Source organism: Saccostrea cucullata, unplaced genomic scaffold, assembly GCF_032062105.1.
Source record: "Saccostrea cucullata isolate Sc308-1 unplaced genomic scaffold, CSIRO_AGI_Scuc_v1 ctg74, whole genome shotgun sequence".
NCBI classification, from domain to species: Eukaryota; Metazoa; Mollusca; class Bivalvia; order Ostreida; family Ostreidae; genus Saccostrea; species Saccostrea cuccullata.
This window is the reverse complement of record NW_026934212.1, coordinates 517,777-539,674: the sequence shown is the minus strand read 5'-3', so window position 1 is coordinate 539,674 and position 21,898 is coordinate 517,777. Positions and strand designations below refer to the sequence as shown.

The 21,898-nt window shown below is 34.6% G+C and overlaps 2 protein-coding genes across 3 annotated transcripts; both read right to left on the bottom strand.

Annotated features, from left to right (window-relative positions):
- Window positions 1-2,454: 2,454 nt before the first annotated feature.
- Window positions 2,455-8,375, bottom strand: LOC134240159 (uncharacterized). 2 transcript variants are annotated; one of them, XM_062722262.1, is made up of 11 exons: window positions 8,292-8,364; window positions 6,080-6,217; window positions 5,746-5,872; window positions 5,067-5,171; window positions 4,573-4,645; window positions 4,426-4,488; window positions 4,123-4,301; window positions 3,717-3,983; window positions 3,538-3,597; window positions 3,291-3,415; window positions 2,455-2,587 (listed from the first exon to the last, which is right to left on the bottom strand). In XM_062722262.1, exons 2-11 carry the CDS (start codon window positions 6,188-6,190, stop codon window positions 2,507-2,509), a joined length of 1,191 nt encoding a protein of 396 aa, XP_062578246.1. In that variant the 5' UTR covers window positions 6,191-6,217; window positions 8,292-8,364; the 3' UTR covers window positions 2,455-2,506. The 2 variants fall into 2 exon arrangements, with proteins under 2 accessions (XP_062578246.1, XP_062578247.1); XM_062722263.1 differs by having other exon boundaries at window positions 2,461-2,587; window positions 8,296-8,375.
- Window positions 8,376-9,445: 1,070 nt separating this feature from the next.
- LOC134240157 (uncharacterized) lies at window positions 9,446-20,980 on the bottom strand. Its single transcript, XM_062722261.1, has 11 exons — window positions 20,871-20,980; window positions 16,247-16,391; window positions 15,762-15,888; window positions 14,882-14,983; window positions 12,932-13,004; window positions 12,765-12,827; window positions 11,933-12,108; window positions 11,540-11,812; window positions 11,167-11,223; window positions 10,611-10,759; window positions 9,446-10,323 (listed from the first exon to the last, which is right to left on the bottom strand). Exons 2-11 carry the CDS (start codon window positions 16,355-16,357, stop codon window positions 10,246-10,248), a joined length of 1,209 nt encoding a protein of 402 aa, XP_062578245.1. The 5' UTR covers window positions 16,358-16,391; window positions 20,871-20,980; the 3' UTR covers window positions 9,446-10,245.
- Between the last annotated feature and the right edge of the window lie 918 nt (window positions 20,981-21,898).

The following is a 21,898-nucleotide window of genomic DNA, read 5'->3' as shown; positions in this document are numbered from 1 at the left end:
TTAGTTAGTCCGGACTTATAAAAAATACGCCACATCTTTCAATCCTTCAATTTAAGTCTATGGTAAAATCTTGCAGAGCTTCATTTATAAAGGAAGAATTTAATAAATGCATGAACACTGTGAAATTGTTATGCAAAAGAATAAAATTCTAAATTTACAACTTTTATACAAGTAATTGTTTTATTACAACTGCAAAAGCTTCTTGGCATGTTATAAAACATAAAGTACATGTACTACATAATGATATCAATTGAATATTTACACATACAAAATGTTTTCAACTTTGAACACTTTTTACATAACAAAAACAAGAGGCCCATGGGCCACATTGCTCACCTGAGAAGCTTTGACCATTCTGTTCTTTACCAAATTTCCCCCTTGTTATACATAATGCATCCCCACCCTACCCCACTGATCATAATTTAGACATTTTGAAATCTACACTAACCCATGATCCTTCCATGGGCACATATGTTTCAGCTTTTTTGGCCCAGTGGTTCCTGAGAAGAAGATTTTCAAAGATTTTTCCTATATATTTCTATGTAAAACTTTGATTCCCTATAATGGCACCGGCCTTCCCCCTGGGGTCATGATTCCTATAATTTAGAATTTACACTACCCTAGAATGCTTCTATATATATAAGCTTCACTTTTTCTGGCCCAGTAGTTCTTGAGAAGAAGATTTTCAAAGATTTTTTCCTATATATTTCTATATAAAACTTTGATTCCAAATTGTGGCCCCGCCCTTTGCCCGGGGGTCATTATTTGAACAATTTAGAATCTACATTATACCAGGATGCTTCCACATAAGTTTCAGCTTTTCTGGCCCAGTGGTTCTTGAGAAGAAGATTTTCAAAGATTTTTCCTATATATTTCTATGTAAAACTTTGATACCCCATTGTGGCCCCGCCCTTCCCCCGGGGGTCATGATTTGAACAATTTAGAATCTACACTACCCCAGGCGTGCTTCCACATAAGTTTCAGCTTTTCTGGCCCAGTGGTTCTTGAGAAGAAGATTTTCAAAGATTTTTCCTATATATTTCTATAAAAAACTTTGATTCCCCATTGTAGCCCCACCCTTCCCCCAGGTGTCATTATTTTAACAATTTAGAATCTACATTATACCAGGATGCTTCCACATAAGTTATAGCTTTTCTGGCCCAGTGGTTCTTGAGAAGAAGATTTTCAATGATTTTTCCAATATATATTTCTATGTAAAACTTTGATTCCCCATTGTGGCCCCGCCCTTCTCCCGGGGGTCATGATTTGAACAATTTAGAATCTACATTATACCAGGATGCTTCCACATAAGTTTCGGCTTTTCTGGCCCAGTGGTTCTTGAGAAGAAGATTTTCAACGATTTTTCCAATATATATTTCTATGTAAAACTTTGATTCCCCATTGTGGCCCCGCCCTGCCCCGGGGGTCATGATTTGTACAATTTAGAATTTACACTACCCCAGGGTGCTTCCACATAAGTTTCAGCTTTTCTGGCCCAGTGGTTCTTGAGAAGAAGATTTTCAAAGATTTTTCCAATATATATTTCTATGTAAAACTTTGATTCCCCATTGTGGCCCCGCCCTTCCCCCGGGGGTCATGATGTGAACAATTTAGAATCTACATTATACCAAGATGCTTCCACATAAGTTTCAGCTTTTCTGGCCCAGTGGTTCTTGAGAAGAAGATTTTCAAAGATTTTTTCCTATATATTTCTATATAAAACTTTGATTCCCCATTGTGGCCCCGCCCTTCCCCCGGGGGTCATGATTTGAACAATTTAGAATCTACAATATACCAGGATGCTTCCACATAAGTTTCAGCTTTTCTGGCCCAGTGGTTCTTGAGAAGAAGATTTTCAAAGATTTTTCCTATATATTTCTATGTAAAACTTTGATACCCCATTGTGGCCCCGCCCTTCCCCCGGGGGTCATGATTTGAACAATTTAGTATCTACACTACCCCAGGGTGCTTCCACATAAGTTTCAGCTTTTCTGACCCAGTGGTTCTTGAGAAGAAGATTTTCAAAGATTTTTCCTATATATTTCTATATAAAACTTTGATTCCCCATTGTGGCCCCGCCCTTCCCCCAGGGGTCATGATTTGAACAATTTAGAATCTACACTACCCCAGGATGCTTTCACATAAGTTTCAGCTTTACTGGCCCAGTGGTTCTTGAGAAGAAGATTTTTTAATGACCCAACCCTATTTTTGTCTTTTCTTGATTATCTCCCCTTGCGAGGGGATATGTCCCTTCATTTTAACAATTTAAATTCCCCTTCACCCAAGGATGCTTTGTACCAAGTTTGGTCAAAATTGGCCCAGTGGTTCTTGAGAAGAAGTCGAAAATGTGAAAAGTTTACAGACGGACAGACAGACAGACGGACGGACAGACGGACGGACGACGGACAAAATGTGATCAGAATAGCTCACTTGAGCCTTCGGCTCAGGTGAGCTAAAAAATTATCTGATAATAGATTGGAGTCATTTTCAGTCTTGCACAGAGTTATTAAATTTTTCTTGACACGTTCTTCCGTTGCAGCTCTTCTCTCTCATTTCTCAGAGTTGTCTTCATGCCAACTTTTGCAGCCTATAAAAAATCAGAAAATTTTTATCAGAGAAATGAATATTTATACAGAGTATATGTGTACATACAGTACCAAATGTGTGTGTTTGTGATCTGAATACTGTACAGTTAATGTGTACTTAACTAAAATGTAACTGTCAGGTATATGAACAAAATACTGTACATAGTAGATGCATGAATACTGTATGTTGCACTATCTTGCGTACAATTTTCAGTAAACTAAATCACAAGTTTGTTTCTCATTACACATGATACAGATATGGTTTCACTAAGGGGCTGTGCACAGTTAAACACCAATATCATGAACGCCAAGGATTTGTTGAAATAATATGGAAGTCCAAATTAATACTTATTCTTTCAGTATTTTACCCTAGATACTGTATAAGTAGAATTCTTAGCGAGAAATAATTTTGGCATCATTAGCGAGGGTGTTAAGATTGCTACTATTGAATATCGCTAAATTTTAATTGCATTTTATTAAATTCTGTAATAGCTTCTTTAGTGAGCATTTTATAATTGCTAAAATTACTTATCGCTAAGAATAAAATACTAATTTTTATGGAGAAATCGCTAAATTTGCGTCTCACTACTATTTCCACTTATACGGTATCTCAAATCTTTGGACATATATCTCAGTTATTTTCTTTGCCCCACTAAGTTCACGATAATAAGGTTTGACTGTACAATCAAGTCAACCTGCTCCTACCTCCTCTTTTGTCAGAGTATACCCCTCCTCCATCTTCTCTTCTAGCAGCTCAATCTGTCTCAGCTTCTTCTCAATTCTCTTCAGCTTTTTGTCCAAATCCTTCAAACTGTCCAAGTCTTCTTGTGCTGTAGTTTTATAAAACAGACTGCTTTAATTAACTTTTTCATGGCATGTACCTCTTCTATCTTTGAACAATCCACAATCATCAGAATAATGTGTTGAATATCATTAAATAATAGTTTCTTACCATTCTTGTTTTGTTGAGGCATTGCATCTAATACAGAGGAGAATGGGGATGACGTTGTTCCTGAAATAATCAAAAGTTCAGAATGCATTATTTTCCAGTTCCTCTTCCTTGAGTTTTTGAAAATAATTCAGGAAAGACAAAACTCTTTTTTTGAAATCTAAAATAAATTGCACGCTTACCATCAGATCCTCTGTATCCTCGCCCAATCCCCACACTAAACTCAGGGGTGCTTTTCAGGCCCTCAGATCTAACAGCTGCTGGGGTTCCTGTCTGGACAGCGGAAAATTGACCACCCTTGTCAAAAGTTAACCCATTTTCATGGGACTGGGACATCCTTCCATTTGTTTCAGCAATAGTGGTCCCCCTCCCCACCGCAGGGGTGGAGCCACGGCCCCTCCCTCTGCCGCGACCTAGTCTTTTATCCACTTCTCTTCTCATACCATTATCTGTACAGAAATGGCAAATTACAAGAAACTTGATGAAACTAGCATTAAATTTATAACTCTTTCAGCATGAAAAATTTTGCAAAACAATTTATTTTAATTTATCTGTGAACTATTTTAATACTTCCTTAGATACAGTTACCTGGTATTCCTCTTCCTATACCCGTCATAGATAGCGAATATGCAAACACTGCTAATGGCTGCTGAAGCGACTTCTCCTGATTCGATACGTAAGTCTGGGCCGCTGTTTTAGGGAGACGCAGATTGGACTGCTCATGATCCTTTAATGGCGGTCCTGTTTCCGTGTTATGTGTCCAGTATCTGTTATAAAGTAAATTCATAATCATGTTTATACTGGCCTTTTGTTTTCATTTACTCCATATTCTCAGACAAAGCATTGATAATGTTTCTTATAAAGGAACCAACAACAATTAATACCACATACCTTCTATCTTCTGCAGGAACATACATTTGTTTTGCAAACTTTTTCTTCTCTGATTTAGTCAGTCTGAAATATTCAAAATCAGCAATGAACAAACATACCACTATATTCATATAACAAATGTATATTTTCAATTTAAGAATACACTACCCTGGAATAATCATGTGGTCCTGACGCGCAAAAAATTGTGGATCCACCCCAATCCTGGCCACAGAAGGAATCTCTGTTAAACAACAAAAAAATAAATAGTCTAACAACTGCACTCCAATATCTCAATATATGAATTTTCTAATTATTGAAAATTCAAATTATCGATACCTTCATATACCAAACAATTTTTTTTTTAATCCAAATAAAAATGCATCAGTGTATAAATAGGCCTTGGCTTCTTACACTAAATCCTATATACAACTTTGGACAACTATTGCAACTGTTATGACTCAAACATACGAGTCATGATTTTAAAAATTACATGCCATTTTGTTTTTAAAATTGAATGTTCTTGTATATAACTTCAACTCAAATCTTACTGGACTGACAGCTATAAGAATTATAGAGATATAATTTTTAAGTACTGAAGATTTCTCTCTTTTTAAAGTACTTTTTTACAGATATTATTGCAAGTGGTACTTGTGTAGATTTACCATCATCCCAGTTTTCCTCACTGTTAATTGTGACGTCGTCATACACAGGTAGATCGGTACAGCCTCTAAACATGGACCCCTCTTCTCCATTTCTCTTACTGTTCTCTGTAAAAACAATGCACAATGTTCAACCTTTTCATTAGCAAATAAGTTTTAACATTTTGAAATTAGTTTGTTTTCAAACTAAACAGTAATGCCAGAATTCAATTTGAAAACCTATAGGTTTAGGGATCTAGAATTGTTCTTCTGATGAAATGCATAACAGTTAATTGCCTACTTCTGAACATGCTAATTTTATTGCTCTAAAGTATAATCATGTACTAAATGACAAAGTTTAATGATTCTTAGCATCTAAAAAGGCTAATTTAACTGTTTTTTTTAAAAATTACAGAAAGTAGGTAATTGTGACCATATTACCATCTGGTCTCAAGATCGTGTCTCTTAAAAGTTTGCTATCCTACAACTCTTAATATCAAAGATTTAGGAACTATATTTCTGCCTTTTGTGAACCCATTATAATTTGTAAGTCCTTTTCCCATTTTTAACAGTTTTAAGAGATGCTGTGATCTGCATAAACCTTGTCTTTACAACATCAGTGGGATTTGTTGTTGTTATGTTGTTGTTTTGTTTTTAATCCAACATACATTTATAAAAATAAAACAGGACATCATTGATTTACCATAAGCCAGCAATGGTTCAATCACTGCCTTGTCTGGACAAATTTCTAGATGAAAGCGCAGCTCCGGTTTAGGCATTTCATGTCTAGCATTGAAAGGGCAGGTGGCAAAGCTACTTCCCTTATGGTTCTACAAGAGAAAATGTAAAAAATCAGTACAGCAGGTCAATTGCACTTTGTGGTAAAATTGGCAGCATGGTTGTGGAGAAATAATGACTTTGAAATACTGAAATATACGTTTGTCCATATGTAGAAATAGTAAAAATTTATGTCTAATTTTCATGATGTTGATATAAATTGTATTTTCTCGAGCATGGTACATTATACATTTTCTGACCTTTCTGCACTTCATGAGATGGTACTGCATCCTTTTGGCTGGAAACACGTGTGATTTGTCATAAGGGCAGACTTCATCTTTGTCTGGATCTGGCACTTTGTACTGCGCCATACTGTCCCTACGCTTGCTGTGATGTCTCTGTAGGAGAACAACAAAATAGGAAATCAAAGAAAATGTTTTGATAAAATGTCAAAGGGCTGAACAGGTCTTGGTGAACTCCCTTTCGGAGGATTAGTTTTTTACCTTCCAAAATTGGAGTAGAATACGTTTTGCCATCTAACGAACTTTTAAAGACAAACTGAATGGGGTGTAAGGCCATAATAAAAATATTCTTAGATTCTCATATGATTAAAGTCTGTATGATCCTATGCATATATTACATACTTTTCTTCTCAGATTCATACATTTAAATACCAAATTTGAAATAATTTTTTTTAATTCATTTTATTTCTTGAAACATTATTAAATTCATCTTCTAGTCTCCTTTTTTAATTAAAGAAATAACAGCACTGTTTTGAAATATAACTCTATTTTCAAAAACAAGATTATAAGCAATAACAGCATAGAAATTATTATTTGTAACGATAATCAACATTGTATTATCTTCATTATTTTCAATTGTCAAAATTTTCTTCAGTTATTAAAAAAAAAACAAATTTTAAAAAAAAAATTGTTCTTCTATGTACACGTTTAATATTGTAAAAAAAAAATTATTAATAAATGTTGTATGGCTTATAATTCAGATTTTATGTCCAGTTTGGAGAGGACTATACAAGCTTTTCTAACTTGTGTACAGTCCCTTTGACATATTGTCAAGAATTACACATTAGTAAATGTATATGATTGCAGATTGGTCCAATTAGCAGATTATTGAAGGGGAGGTGTGAAATTAAATGGTCTTTTGTTTCTTATTCCTACAAGTGTATTCTAAGTAAACATACTCTAACTGGCTTCTTATTAGTCAACTCTGACTGGCAACCCCCTCCCCCAAATAGTTTTACTGGTATTTATCTTATCACAGCATGCAGAGTGAACCTTACATTTCCTGATTTCCTTCCTGGTTTCAAAATAAAACATCATTTCTCCGTAAACCAGTCTACGCGAAAGTTGAAAATTGTTACCAGACAAAATGTCTGGTAAAAATCAAATTTTTTTCATTTTGACGATCCTTTTTTTAAAACAAATGGTATATATTTTTTCCTTTAAATCCATACATCATTATGATATTGAGATCTTTAATTTGGAACACCAAACTCACTGTGAAATTTAAGAGAGCCTTATTGTTAAATGAATATAAACAAAGAGTGACATGGACATGTTAACTATTTATATATTTTCCTTATATAAAAGGTATCTATACAATTGCATGTATTTTTTTCCTTCATATTTGTGCCTTTCTACAACATACACTGTATCAAAAAAAATTCGTTCAATTTAATATGCACTTTCAATATATTTATTTTTCCTGAAACAACTCATTATGGTTGCTCAAGTTTGATGTTCATTTGAAAAAAAAGTCCCAAGAATTTCGCTAGACTGTCTTACTATTTTATCCAAATCTAATAAAAAGACAAGTTCTGACCCTTGGTCAATGTCAATACACATACACAAAAACGATCATGACTTTTTTTTAATATATAAAAATTAATCAGATATTTATTTTGAAATTGGCTAATATATATATATATATACTGCAACTAACTGTTTATCAAACGTTTAATATACCATGAAAAATAAATTTTTTACCTTCACATCTATCCAGCTGTAAAATTTTATTTTGTTATTGACCAATCAGAACTTGTCTTTTTATTCAGTTTGGATAAACCGGAAGTAAGACTTTCGCATAGCGAAATTCTTAGGCACTTGGAAGTATAAAAACACGTTTTCGTTTGTAACCGTCAGAGGGCGCTATCTTGTTTTCATTTTGACGATCCTTTTTTTAAAACAAATGGTATATATGTTTCTTCTTCTGGATTGTGACTTTACATTAACAAACTAATCTTTAATTTGGAACACCAAACTCAGGCTGGTCGGAGATTTACGGAGAGAGCCGAGGGTCTGGTTGAACGAGACTATAAACAAAGCGGCAAAACAAAAGTAGATTCCCCAAAGTACGTAGTTATGATGCTCGTTATCGAAAGTTTTTTTTTTTTTTTCCATCATACAAACCAGAGAACAGTCTGTATTAATAAGCATAATAGGGAAATCTTACCAACCTGTTTAGAATTGAATAACTCTTGAAATTAGTCAAAAAATATTGACGGACATCGTCTGTAATAAGATACTGCAAAGCTAAGCGCCAACAATGTATACACCAGGTCACGTGCTTGATGACGCGACCTCTAAATATAGAATGCAAACGCCAGCCACTGTTTCGTAATTTTTATGCATTATCACATGGACGGATCTAAATTTTTTTTCCATGAACATGGGTTCATTTATTTTTTCTTCTTTTGGGATTTTCTTTTTGATACAGCTGTGATAAAAAAGAAAATAAATAACTTGGCTTTTTTGTAGAAAACGTGTGTTAAAAAAAAAATTCTGAAAGGGGGGTTATTCATTTTTGAGATCTTGACCCAAATTATGAATATCATGGGAAACTATATAATATTGGCTAGTTTCATTGACACTGGGGAGCTGGGGAATCAACCGAAATTAATCTGGAAAATGTAGGTCAGATCCAGCATCCAAAGCAATTGGTAGTGTTCATCTCTAGATGCATCATTCATCAATGCAAATTTGGTCCAGGTAGGGCTTCAAGCTATTTGGGAATGGACAGGACCTGCTCACAAAAGTTTAACTTCATTAATCTTGTAAATGTAGATCAGATCCAGCATCCAAAGCAAGTCTGGTTGTGTTCATCTCTAGATGCATCATCCATTCAAGTTCCGATTTAGGTAGGGCTTCAAGTTACTTGGGAATGGACTGCATGAATGAATTAACACTGATGCTGCCTGCCAATATCCAGTACATGATGAACAGTTGGAATATTTCGATTGATCTAAAATGGCAAATTCATTGTTTAAATTACTGCTGCATATTCAGTGATTTCAAGACTTTTCTTTAAAGAACTAAATGACCTTGATTTTTGTTTACCTTTTCAAATTTCAATGTGTACTACACACGTTTATCTATGTTATGTAATTGTATATTGCGTTATTTACATCATACTCTTTCATAGGATACATGTAGTAGTAACCCCCCCCCTTTACTATAGGAAAAATGTTTTCATTTTTTTTTACCACGAGGAAAAAGCATACTGCAAAAATTATCATGTATGATCTTCATGATCAACATGTTCTTGAAACATTTTCATGTCCCTGTCAAATTATATGTTACAATTTAATGAGCAGAAAAAGAAACAAGCAATATCTTCATTCCTTTATGTTAAACAATACTTGCACTTTAAAATACATCAGTACTGTAAAATACATGGTAGTATATAAAACCATCTTGGTTAAGTGTAAAATGTTAACTTCCAAAACAATTTTATTATCATCACCAGCATATGTAATGGTAAAACAGCTGAATTGTCTATACATTTTGATGACATTGCTTTATGAGTTACATGAAAGTACACTGTCAGATCTCATTTTGTATCTTCAATCTTCAAAACATCTTGGTTCTTTGAAATGTATCAAGTGTAGATATTACTTTTATTTGTGCCCTAAAAATTCTCTGGGCCACTCAACAAGAAATTTTTTTTTAACTTAGCATGCCTATCATAATGCCCTGAAAAATCATAGTAGGCAAAAGTCACAATGCATTTCTATACAAAAAAGAATTTTGTGTACCATATGGTGCTAAATGGACAAAGCACAAGAATGACAATACTAGATAGGCTTAAAAAAATAAACAAATGAAGAATGACAACAGAAAACCCAATCAGTTCCTACATTAAAGATTATTTAAACATCTTCAGACAAACCTCAAACATCAATGTACAAAGTACAAAGAATTACAAAACTTTGGTATTATCAGTACAATTTATATCTGAGCATTGGGTATAGAAATAAAACTCCCCTTAAAACAAGTCATATAAAAGGGTATAAAATAAAAGATGTAAAGTTCCTGCAACACATCCAAGAGCTATATATACAGAACAATCCTGAGTAACTACTATATGTACAGTACAATCCTCTCCTCCTTGCTAGTCATTTATCCATTTACTTGTTTAACCTGGCATTCTCCTGTAGATTCTCCCTCTCTGCTGTAAGGCTCTCCTTCATGTTCACCTTTGCAGTCTGCAAAATATTTAAAAGTCAAGATGAACAAGCAACATTGATTCATTTGTTTAAAAATATATTCATGTATGTACACATGTACATTATTATACATGTTCAGATATACAGTACATCTTGAAATGTAACCCAAGATATGTTTCACATTCATTATTTAGCATCATAGTAAAACAAACTTACACAGATTGCAAAGCAGTAGTTCATCTATTTAATAACGTCATGGATATAAAATCAACTACACTCCTTAAAAGGGGATATACTTAACCATAGCCAACATATCAAACCCCTACCTCCTCCTTAGTCAAGGTGTATCCTTCCCCCACCTTGTCCTCCAGAAGCTCTATCTGTCTCAACTTCTTCTCAATCTTTTTGAGCTTCTTGTCCACATCTTCAATCACCTGCGAGCCTTCTGATTCCAAGTCTGATTCCTTTTCCTTTCCTATCCAACAAATAAGTGTTAACACTTTTATCCCATTTCAAACTCCTCATTCATTTTTACTCAAAATAAAGCTTTTAAAATTTTCTATCACTTCTTTATCATCTTAAATTTGACTATTTTTGCACATCAAATTATTTTTGTCTTTCATTTGCTGTTTACAATCAACTCTTAAATTGGATGCAATCTTTGATTCATTTACCATAACTGATGTTACGAGAAATCTACAACCCTTACATTTGCAAATTACAAACTTGTGATGAGGTTGTTGTGCTACTTATTGCAACCATATTGCCAAGTGTATTGCTAATACTAAGGGTAACATAATGCATTGTTAAATGCATGTGAACCAGTTACATTTAGTTACAGAGTAACATGAAAATATAATAATACTGAGAGTTATTTCTTACCATTATTCTTCTGCTGGGGCACTGTAGGAACCACAAAGGATGGAGGTGAAATTGTTCCTGGAAAAACAATTCTATGTAAATGTTGGTTTTAAATTAGAACATTGAAACTTAATCAAAATCTTCCTCATCAATTGAAAAGCATCATCATGAAGTAAGAGATTTCAAAGACAAACTTCTTTTCTTCTCTATGTATGTATTTGTTTTGATAAAATACAGTGTAATCTTGAATTACATAGCAAATACTGTGAAAGACACTAACATAAGATTTTTAAAAAATATTTTTATCAATGCCTCCTTTTGAGAATAGGCCTCAATTATACCCTATAAAAACATTCATAACCTGTGGGTTAGAATATCAATAATGCATACAAACCATTAGGCACTTTGTATCCCCTGCCGATCCCCACGCTAAACACCGGGCTGTTAGTCTGGGGCTCTGCTGGTCTCACTGCTGGGGTTTCCTGCTGGGACGAGGAGGGAACCTCACCGTAGGTCATTCCCCGTCCTAGAGAGCGAGGTACGTCACCGTTCATCTCAGTCACGCTGATTCCCCTCCCCACCGCGGGGCTGGACCCACGCCCCCTCCCTCTACTCATACCAGGTGGGGCATTCTGAGAGCCATTCATTACTCCATTCTGACTGCTGGCTGTCAATATAACAATATCAAATGTCAAGTTTTGACTTTAAAATATATTGTAGGCCTTAGCAATTTACAATCTTAAGATGTTCTTGTTTTAATAACTGATCCATTCTGTAGCATTGATACCTGGAAGCCCTCGCCCCACACCGGCCATGGATAATGAATATGCAAACACTGCCGATGGATGCTGATCGAGCTTCTTTTGGTGAGGGAGATAAGTCTGAGCTGCAGTCTTTGGGAGGCGGAGTTTGGGCTGTTCATCCTTAATGGGCTCCTCTGCCTCCTTGTAGTGGGCCAAGTATCTGTTATTGAACACGGAAAATAAGGTATCACAGAGGTTTTACATTGAAATGCTTGGCAAATTTTGAGAAACAGATTTACTTATTTCAAGAAAACGACCTTATAAAAGTGAAATTAAATTTTAATCAGAGAACAGAACTAGATTGTTGGTTACAATTCAGATTTTAAGTATTCTTTCTGCAACTTGAATTTAAGTTAATAACCTTTGGTCAGTTCATGTTTTCTGGCAATAAATACATTGTGCATGTATGAAGTATGCACTTTTGATGCGTTTTTGTTACAAAGTTCTTAAGAAAATGACCAGGTATTTCTCCATGATCAAAATATGGCAGGAACAGGTATTACTTTTCTTCATTTACATAGCAAACCATGGGGCAGATCAGGAGCAATCTTAATAGTTCCAGTTTCAAAATTTCTTGTGAAGACATAGTAAATAAATTGTACACTTTTTCACTATAACCTTGAACTTGAACAAATAATTTAGGTTAATATGAAAATTTTCAAGGTTTGAAACTATTTTTGATTGATATGTTTCCATTTTTGCCCTCTTGAAAAGTTATGAACTTGATATAATCACGAAAACAGGTAGACAGACAAACAATGTCAACTGTACCCCCTTCTTTTTTAGCAGAGAGGAAAATCATAAGGAAACACATACTTCCTGTCCTCTGCTGGAATGTGCATCTGCTTGGCAAACTCTCTCTTCTCTGATTTTGTCAGACTGAAATAGTAAAAAATCATCAATATAATATGTCTTAAACCTTAATTAACTTTACAATGTAGAAATTAAAACAAAAATTCTCATTCAAGTTAAATATACAGTACCCTGGGATAATCATGTGGTCCTGACGTGCAAAAAATTGTGGATCCACCCCGATCCTGGCCACAGAAGGAATCTCTGTAAAACAACAAACAAGAAGATTGAGAAATCTTGTACGTAGAAATTAAAACAAGTGTATATTTTTATGTTTTTATTTTATTTCACAAAGCTGACACATTTATTCCAAAGCAAGTCTTCTTAACATTACAAATGGTGATAGCACTGACAAAATATTATCATGAGGTCTTTCAGAATTTGAAAATTATCAAAATGGACACCATTGTTTGTTTTTTAACATGCCTCTTTGGACCTCTAATAGCTTTTGTAGCAATACTAGTAAATCTAATGGATACATAATAATGGGTGGAGGGGTGGAAAAAACACTTGTTATAAAATTACAAAAAAAAAAAGAAAAAAAAAATTAACAATAATTTTGTCATTTCTGCTCAATGGATCCACAATAATACTACCTACAGCGTCGTGCCAAAAGTATTCGCGGAAAAATGGCAGCCGTCGTAAAACGTTCACGCTTCGCGTTTTTCAAATTGTTCTAAATCAATATGCAATCGCTTTTTTGTATTTTGACATCATCCCCAAAACCGCGTAAGGTCAAAGTTTACCGTGATGTCATGTTTGACGTCTGCTAAAGTTAGACTGCCGAATATTACGGACTGTAAACAACATGGGTAGAAAATCAAAAGAACTGTCACTAGAGATAAAACAGCTGATTATAGATTTGAAAGAAAACGGACAAAAAGTCAGTGAGATCTCAAGAATTATGAAAATTCCCGAATCTACATGTAGATCAATTTTAAAAACGTTTCATCAGCGAAAATGTGTGGAAAGAGCTCCTCATTCGGGACGTCCCAGGAAAGTGTCAAAACGTGGTGAAGTAAGATTACTTCGTATGGTTAGGAAGAACCGGGGAAGTGTTTTGAAGGACATAACAACTGATTTTAATAATGGAAATTATTGTGAACCAATTAGTGAACGGACAGTCAAGCGGATTTTACATAATAACAAAATTTACAGACGAGTAGTGAGAAAACGAATGGTTGTCAAAGAAGTAAATAGAAAGAAACGTTTAGCATGGTGTTTACTCAAACGAAGATGGACTGTTGAACAAAACTGGAAATCTATCATATTTAGTGATGAATCTCAAGTGGTTATAGGATAAAATAATCGTGTGTACGTCTGGAGATCCGCCCAGGAATCGTACCGTCCGGAGTGCATGTATGCGATTTCAAAACCAAAAGTTTCCGTAATGATATGGGGATGCATCAGCTGGTATGGTCCAGGGACTCTATGCAAGGTACAAGGTAATATTAATGCTGAGAAATATATAAATATCCTTGACAACCACCTGTGGCCTGTTATTGCCCGACATTTCCCTGCAAACAACTACGTTTTTCAAGACGACAATGCTCCGGTACATAGAGCCCGTGTTGTAGAGGAATATAAGCGTGCAAATAATATTGGGGTATGGTGTGGCCTGCCCAGAGTCCGGACATTAATATCATTGAAAATTGTTGGCATAGAATTAAAAGACAGATCCAAAATCACGCCGGAGATATTACCACCCCTGATCAGCTGTTCGCTGTTATTTTGCACACTTGGCAGAATTTCACCATAGAATATATTCAAAACCTTTATAAATCCATCCCAAAACGCATCATGGCATGTATACGATCCAAGGGACATTTAACAAAGTACTAAAGGTAAGCGTTTGTTTTGTTTTTGTTGTATTTGGGTGACTTTTATGTTGCAAGCGCGATAACTCTCAAATCACGTCCGCCATTTTTCCGCGAATACTTATGGCACGACGCTGTAGTTCACTTCCCTGTGGCTAGGGTGAAGTAAAAGTGGCAGCAGAGATTTATGGCCATTAAGAATGACTTTCCCTTTCAATACATATTTCTGATAGAATTAATTGTCAAAGTTAGATATGTATTTACCATCGTCCCAGTTTTCCTCACTGTTAATTACAACATTATCATAGACAGGTAGATCAGTACAGCCTCTAAACATGGACGCCTCTCCATTCCTCTTACTGCTCTCTGTCAAAACAAAGCACAGATGTTCAACTTTCAAATTCTAGTCAAATATTTTTCAATTTTATCATTATATGAACAAGTACATATATATATTTAGGGTCATATAATTGTAAATTATGAGTGTGGTTTTTTTTTTCAAAAGAGTTGTACTTTACCTAACCTGACATTTTACGGCTACCGAACTCTATATTCATAGAAAACACATTTTTAGTTTTCACTGTTGTATATAGGGTCAATGTATTTTTGTTCAGAGTTTTCATTCTCACATAAAAGGTTAATGTATTATTGTTCAGAGCAAAAATTTCCCCAAAACTAAACAAGTCACACTTTAAATTCCTAACAAAATGGAACAAAATTGATTATAAAATGAATGATTTCAACAGAAACTTATTTACAGTAATAAAAATTTGCACACTTATCATAGGCGTCGGAACCGGGGGGGCTACGGGGGGCTTAGCCCCCCCACTTTTTTTTCAAATATGTACTTAGTATAGACATTGAACATATCTTCGTAAGTTTAGCCCCCCCCCCCCCACTTTCCACAGATACGTCTTAGTATAGGTAGGAAATTTTTGGTACTGGAGTTTGAACCTTACCCCCCCCCCCCCCCCCCCCACGAAATAGGATTTTCGTGTTTGGGAAATAGACATTTCCTTTTTTTTTTTTTGCTTGTCAGGTTTTTTTGGAGGTACAAAAAAAATTTTTTTTTACACTTAGCCCCCCCACTTTTAATTTGATTCCGACGCCAATGCTTATGGACTTTTTGATTATAATGACTTACCATAGGCCAGCATCGGCTCAATGACAGCCTTGTCAGGACAGTTAGCTAAGTGATAACGAAGCTCTGGTTTGGGCATCTCATGCCTGGCATTGAAAGGACAAGTGGCAAAGTCGCTTCCAACATAGTTCTGAAGGGACAAAATAACCAAGAGTTGAAAATCCTTCTCAAAAGCTGTATTTTGAAATTTTATTATTATAGTAACACAAAATTCAATTTTAGTATTTTAGATGGTATCTATTTGTAATTTTAGCTTTTCATCTGAATAAAGTGTTAATGGAAATGCCTATTCTTATAATTATAGATATGAATAGTTGAATGAATCTAAGGTATTTATGGAATCTGTATTTAAGTGTATCTCTAGCAATGCCTATAAATTATTAAAATTCAGAGCATAACCCAAGAAGTGTAATTTCAAAATTCCAATTTTAAGATAAAATTTATAGAATTATCATAACAGTCAAAAGCTTGAGTGACAGTACACTGACCTTTCTGCACTTCATCAGATGGTACTGCATCCTTTTGGCCCTAATCATGTGAACCTTGTCGTAGGGGCAGGGAATCATCTCCTCAGGGTCAGGAATTTTATACTGAGCCATGATTGTACTTCACTGGTCCTGGACTGTACTCTCACTGGAACAAAAAAAAACCAGCACTGAGAATTTGAACAAGTGAGCTGCCACACAGAGATAGAATTACAAATCCCTAGCCCGTAACTCTTCTACATCCACAAAAAAAATAAACAGTGGGACACAATCTCACGATTTAGTGATTACCACTGGTGTGGAACAGTGGTTCCAAACAGGTGGTTGTGTTATCACAGCAAGAGACGAAGAATGAGAAACTCAAGTGGAGGATTCTCTCTAATACGCTAATTATTAATCACTCCTGCTGTTTTTAATTGAACAAGCTGGGTCATTCTTTATATCTCAGCGACATATGACATAACACTATATCCCTATCGAGAAAACAATAAGCCTTTCATCATCTTCCTATTTGTACAAGTAGAGCCTGTTTTATGACTGGAAGTAAATATGCTTTTAAACTTTGAAAGCTTATAAATCTGTCAAAAAAAATCTTGTTAAATTTAATAGGACTTATTCCGGTTACATCTTAAAACCTGTATCCCTCTATCACAAAAATATCTATATGTATTACTTGAATTCATTTGTGCACAAGCTGGGTAGTCATAAATAAAGGGACTGTAATTATCGAAGGAGATGCAAAGACCATCCTGTTTTGGAGTCATGGAATGTGAACAAAACATTATACATATCTAAATCAAAATGAAAATTGCTAGAGTATTGATTCATTTCTAAAATAATGAGACATTTCCCTCTTTCGATCACTTGTTCGTCTATAAGCATAAATAATAAAGCAAAAGTTGATAAAATATTAATGGGGTGGGTGCTTGAAAAAAAATTCTTTCATTTAAAATTTTGACAATAAATATATATCCACCAGCAATAAAACAGATTTTTAGACCCTGAGTTTACCTGACCCCCCTCTCCTCTCCAAACTATAGAGTAAGCGGATACATGGAAAATTACAAGCTGTTATAAAAAGAAACAAGAGGCCCACGTGCCTTATAGGTCACCTGAGTATCATGTAACAACTTTCCAAAAATTGAATTTGGTTCTTGTTTTAAACCAGAGGCCATGAAATTCTGAAAATTTGGAGAGAGGCACCATTGATTATCATAATTATAAAACTAAGCAGGCATGCTTACTCTATTTACTTAACACCAAGAGGTAGACCAGAATAGCAAAGAGAAAATGCACTTCCACTTTATAACCAGTTGTGCACCCAGAAGGAACCACTGACCCTGGGGCCACATATTTCAAAAGTTTGGAAATTTTATCAGAAATTTTATTTCATCATAAATGGTTGATTAATACCAAAGAGCAGATTTCAAAGCATTAATTTATTTTCAGACTATGTACCCCCCCCCTTTGATACCCCTGACGGTGACCCAGGGGGCAGGAAATTAACCATTTTGCTAGATGCACCTTACTTCATCAAATATATATAAACTTGGATCATTAGCATAATACCCAGGAGCAAAGAAAACGATTTTCAAAGAATGAATGTATTTTCAATATATAATCAAAAGAGCCCCACCACCCTTACACCAAATGGCAAACCCTGAAACAAGGGTCATAAAATTCACAAATTTGAATGAGGCATTATAACTTTATACTAAGTTAGTTTACTTAATACACAGAAGCAGAGAAGACAATTTTGAATTGTCACTATATAATCAATTAAATTTTCACTATGTAATCAATAGAGCCCCGCGCTAACACCAGAACCCCTGACCCTGGGGCCATAAAATTCACAATTTTGGAAGAGACACTCTTGCTCATCATAACTATGTACTTAGTTTATTTAGTACCCAGGAGCAGAGAAGAAGATTTTCAAATTTAATGCATTTTCACTATATAATCAATAGAGCCCCACCCTAGCACCAGAACCCCTGACCCTGGGGCCATAAAATTCACAATTTTGGAAGAGGAACTCTTGCTCATCAAACTATGTACTTACTTAGTTTATTTAATACCTAGGAGCAGAGAAGAAGATTTTCAAAGATTTAACGCATTTTCACTAAAAATCAATAGAGCCCCACCCTAGCACCAGAACCCCTGACCCTGGGGCCATAAAATTCACAATTTTGGAAGAGGCACTCTTGCTCATCATAACTATGTACTTAATTAGTTTATTTAATACCCAGGAGCAGAGAAGAAGATTTTCAAAGATTTAATGCATTTTCACTATATAATCAATAGAGCCCCGCCCTAGCACAAGAACCCCTGACCCTGTGGTCATGAATTTCACAATTTTGGTAGAAGACTCAATGCTCATTACATGCACACCAACAGTTTGCCTGCTTAATGTCCAGGAATAAAGAAGAAGATTTTTAAAGATTTCATTAATTTTAGTGGTTTTGGCCCCACCCCTCAGGCCCCAGGGGGGCAGGGATCATAAAATTCATAATTTTTGTTCCCCTTTACCCATATATGCTGTATACCAAATTTGGTTGAAATTGGTTTCAGTGGTTTCAGAGAAGAAGTTGAAAATGTTCAAATGTTAACACACGATGGACGACGGACATCGATCAACGACGGACGAAAACGGATAGCAATATGTCACCTGAGTGACTCAGGTGACCTAAAAAAGTGTGTCAAATTTACAACCTATTCATAACACATTGTTTAAATACTTGTTGTGTTCATTCAATATGCATGATTACCTCCGAAATTTCAATACTTGCCTCTACTGTGAATGTTAGATAAATGCTTAAATTTGTTATGCATCAATCATTACACCATACTTTCATTGTGTTTTTAAATTGTATGAATTTATACAGCTACAGAAATCAATACAATGCTGGATATGCCTGGAATCAATAATCAAAGGTAGATCCAGTGCCAGTGCACTGAATATAGACCCCCCCAAACCATTTTTTAAAAATAATTTGTTTGCATAACAAAAATTAACGTTCCTTCTAGTTTAGTACATATATCAATTGATAAAATGTTTATTTTTTTAACGTCCCTCTTGAGAATTTTTAACTCATATGAAGACGCCACCACTTGCTGGTGGAGAGTTGCAAATTGCCCATCAATGAGCAGCTGGATATCTTTTTCGTGCCAGCACCTACTGTGACACTGGACCTTGGTTTATACAGTCTAATCCAATGGACCAGTCTCAATGTCCCACAGTGGAAATCAATTCAGTGATATAAGGATCTACTCCTTACTTGCAACTCTAGAGCAGAAGTTCTAACCATGGGGCCAACAATTAATAAAATGATAACCTCTCTATTCATTAGTTTATTTTTTTTTTTTATTATTTTCACTAGTACCGGTAGTGTCATTCACTAACTTGTGTACGTACAAGCTATTTCAGAAATATTTTTTTTTAAACCATGCATATTCTAGTTATCATAGGATCATGACTAGTTTATTTTGGTATGGGAATACACAGGAGTAAAGTTTCTTATATGATGAAGGTGACAAGGTCTCTGGATCATGTAGCAATGTAAAATTTCTAAACTAAGGTATATACATATTAAGTGTTAAAAATGCTAAAACTAGTTCCCATAGTGATTTCAATTGGAAAAATATGAAGGTCAATGAACCACTGGCACAACTGTCAACATTTCCCTGTTTACAATGTCTCATTTTGAAAATGAAGGGGTCATATATATTTTATTTTTTAAAGAAATACCAAATTAGGAAATATGTTAGAAAACATTTTTGTTAATTACTTAGCTGATTTTTTTCATGCATTCAGTTCTGCTCATTTAAAGGATCAAGTAAACAATATGATCAAATCTTCCATATTTGGGGATTTACATTTTTAAAATTTGGAATAAGCATAGAAATAAGTGAGGTGATATACCTTTGTTCAAAGTTTGTTGCTATTAAATATATCATATATCAGGAAGTAGTTTTTGACGACTTTTTAACTGATGATATTGATTACATTTAAAACAAAATTTAATGAAAAACAATTATGAAATTCTTACACACAACATTTTTAACAGAATCGTTAAAAATTAAATGTGCACCTTAGAACCATCAATAGTTTATTTCACGCCTCAATTTTCTCCAATGGTGCAAGCCCTTTCCAATCAATGATTGCTGATTACGTGTACATATATTTGTCACACGAAATTTAAATTCATAATAATTAAGAGAATTAACTTCATGCAGTGTTAATAAAATAAACTATTTTGGGCTAACTCAGTCATTTTACTTGTAGGTTATTGGTTTATTGTTACATCGTGGTTAATGTCCCAAATTCACTTGTTTTTATTTTCAATAACCATGATAACCACCTGTACACACATTCGCGTAAGTTCATTTTGTTATTCACCTAGTAAATATTAATTTTACTTATTATTGTTTTTTTCAAGACTAATTAATTTAATAATTATTCAATAGTGGCAAATTGCAACCGGTGAAACGACTTCAGTTGTCGTGTACCAGACAACAAGGCGTTCAGGCATCATGGCGAACTGGCGCCAATACCTCAACAGCTGCTCAAGTCACGGTCAAACCAAAAATGTAAAAATTTAAAAAAAAAAAAAAGATATCATAAACTTACGGTATAAAATTCTGCAAGGACTATTTCTTGCTTCACAAAGGATTTTTGCTCGTTTACTTCCGTGTCGGGCTACAACTAGTTACTACAAGTATAAACTCTGAAAACTCATGATCACAGGGATGTCAAATCGGAAATGGCGAGATGAAAAGACAACAGAAAACGGTTTTTCGAGCCCGATGCAAATAAAACAATTTCAAATAAATAAATAAATAAATTACGAAAGCCGGATAGGCTCATTTCTGAGAAGATAAAAAAAAATTAACTCGTTATAACGAGTTAGTATCTCGTTATAACGACTTAGTTATCTCGTTATAACGAGTTAGTATCTCGTTATAACGACTTAGTTATCTCGTTATAACGAGTTAATTATCTCGTTATAACGACTTAGTTATCTCGTTATAACGAGTTAATTATCTCGTTATAACGAATTAGTATCTCGTTATAACGACTTAGTTATCTCGTTATAACGAGTTAGTATCTCGTTATAACGACTTAGTTATCTCGTTATAACGAGTTAGTATCTCGTTATAACGACTTAGTTATCTCGTTATAACGAGTTAATTATCTCGTTATAACGAGTTAATTATCCCGTTATACCGAGCTATAACGAATTAGTATCTCGTTATAACGACTTAGTTATCTCGTTATAACGAGTTAGTTATCTCGTTATAACGAGTTAATTATCTCGTTATAACTTAGTTTATTTAATACCTAGGAGCAGAGAAGAAGATTTTCAAAGATTTAACGCATTTTCACTAAAAATCAATAGAGCCCCACCCTAGCACCAGAACCCCTGACCCTGGGGCCATAAAATTCACAATTTTGGAAGAGGCACTCTTGCTCATCATAACTATGTACTTAATTAGTTTATTTAATACCCAGGAGCAGAGAAGAAGATTTTCAAAGATTTAATGCATTTTCACTATATAATCAATAGAGCCCCGCCCTAGCACAAGAACCCCTGACCCTGTGGTCATGAATTTCACAATTTTGGTAGAAGACTCAATGCTGATTACAATCATGCAAAC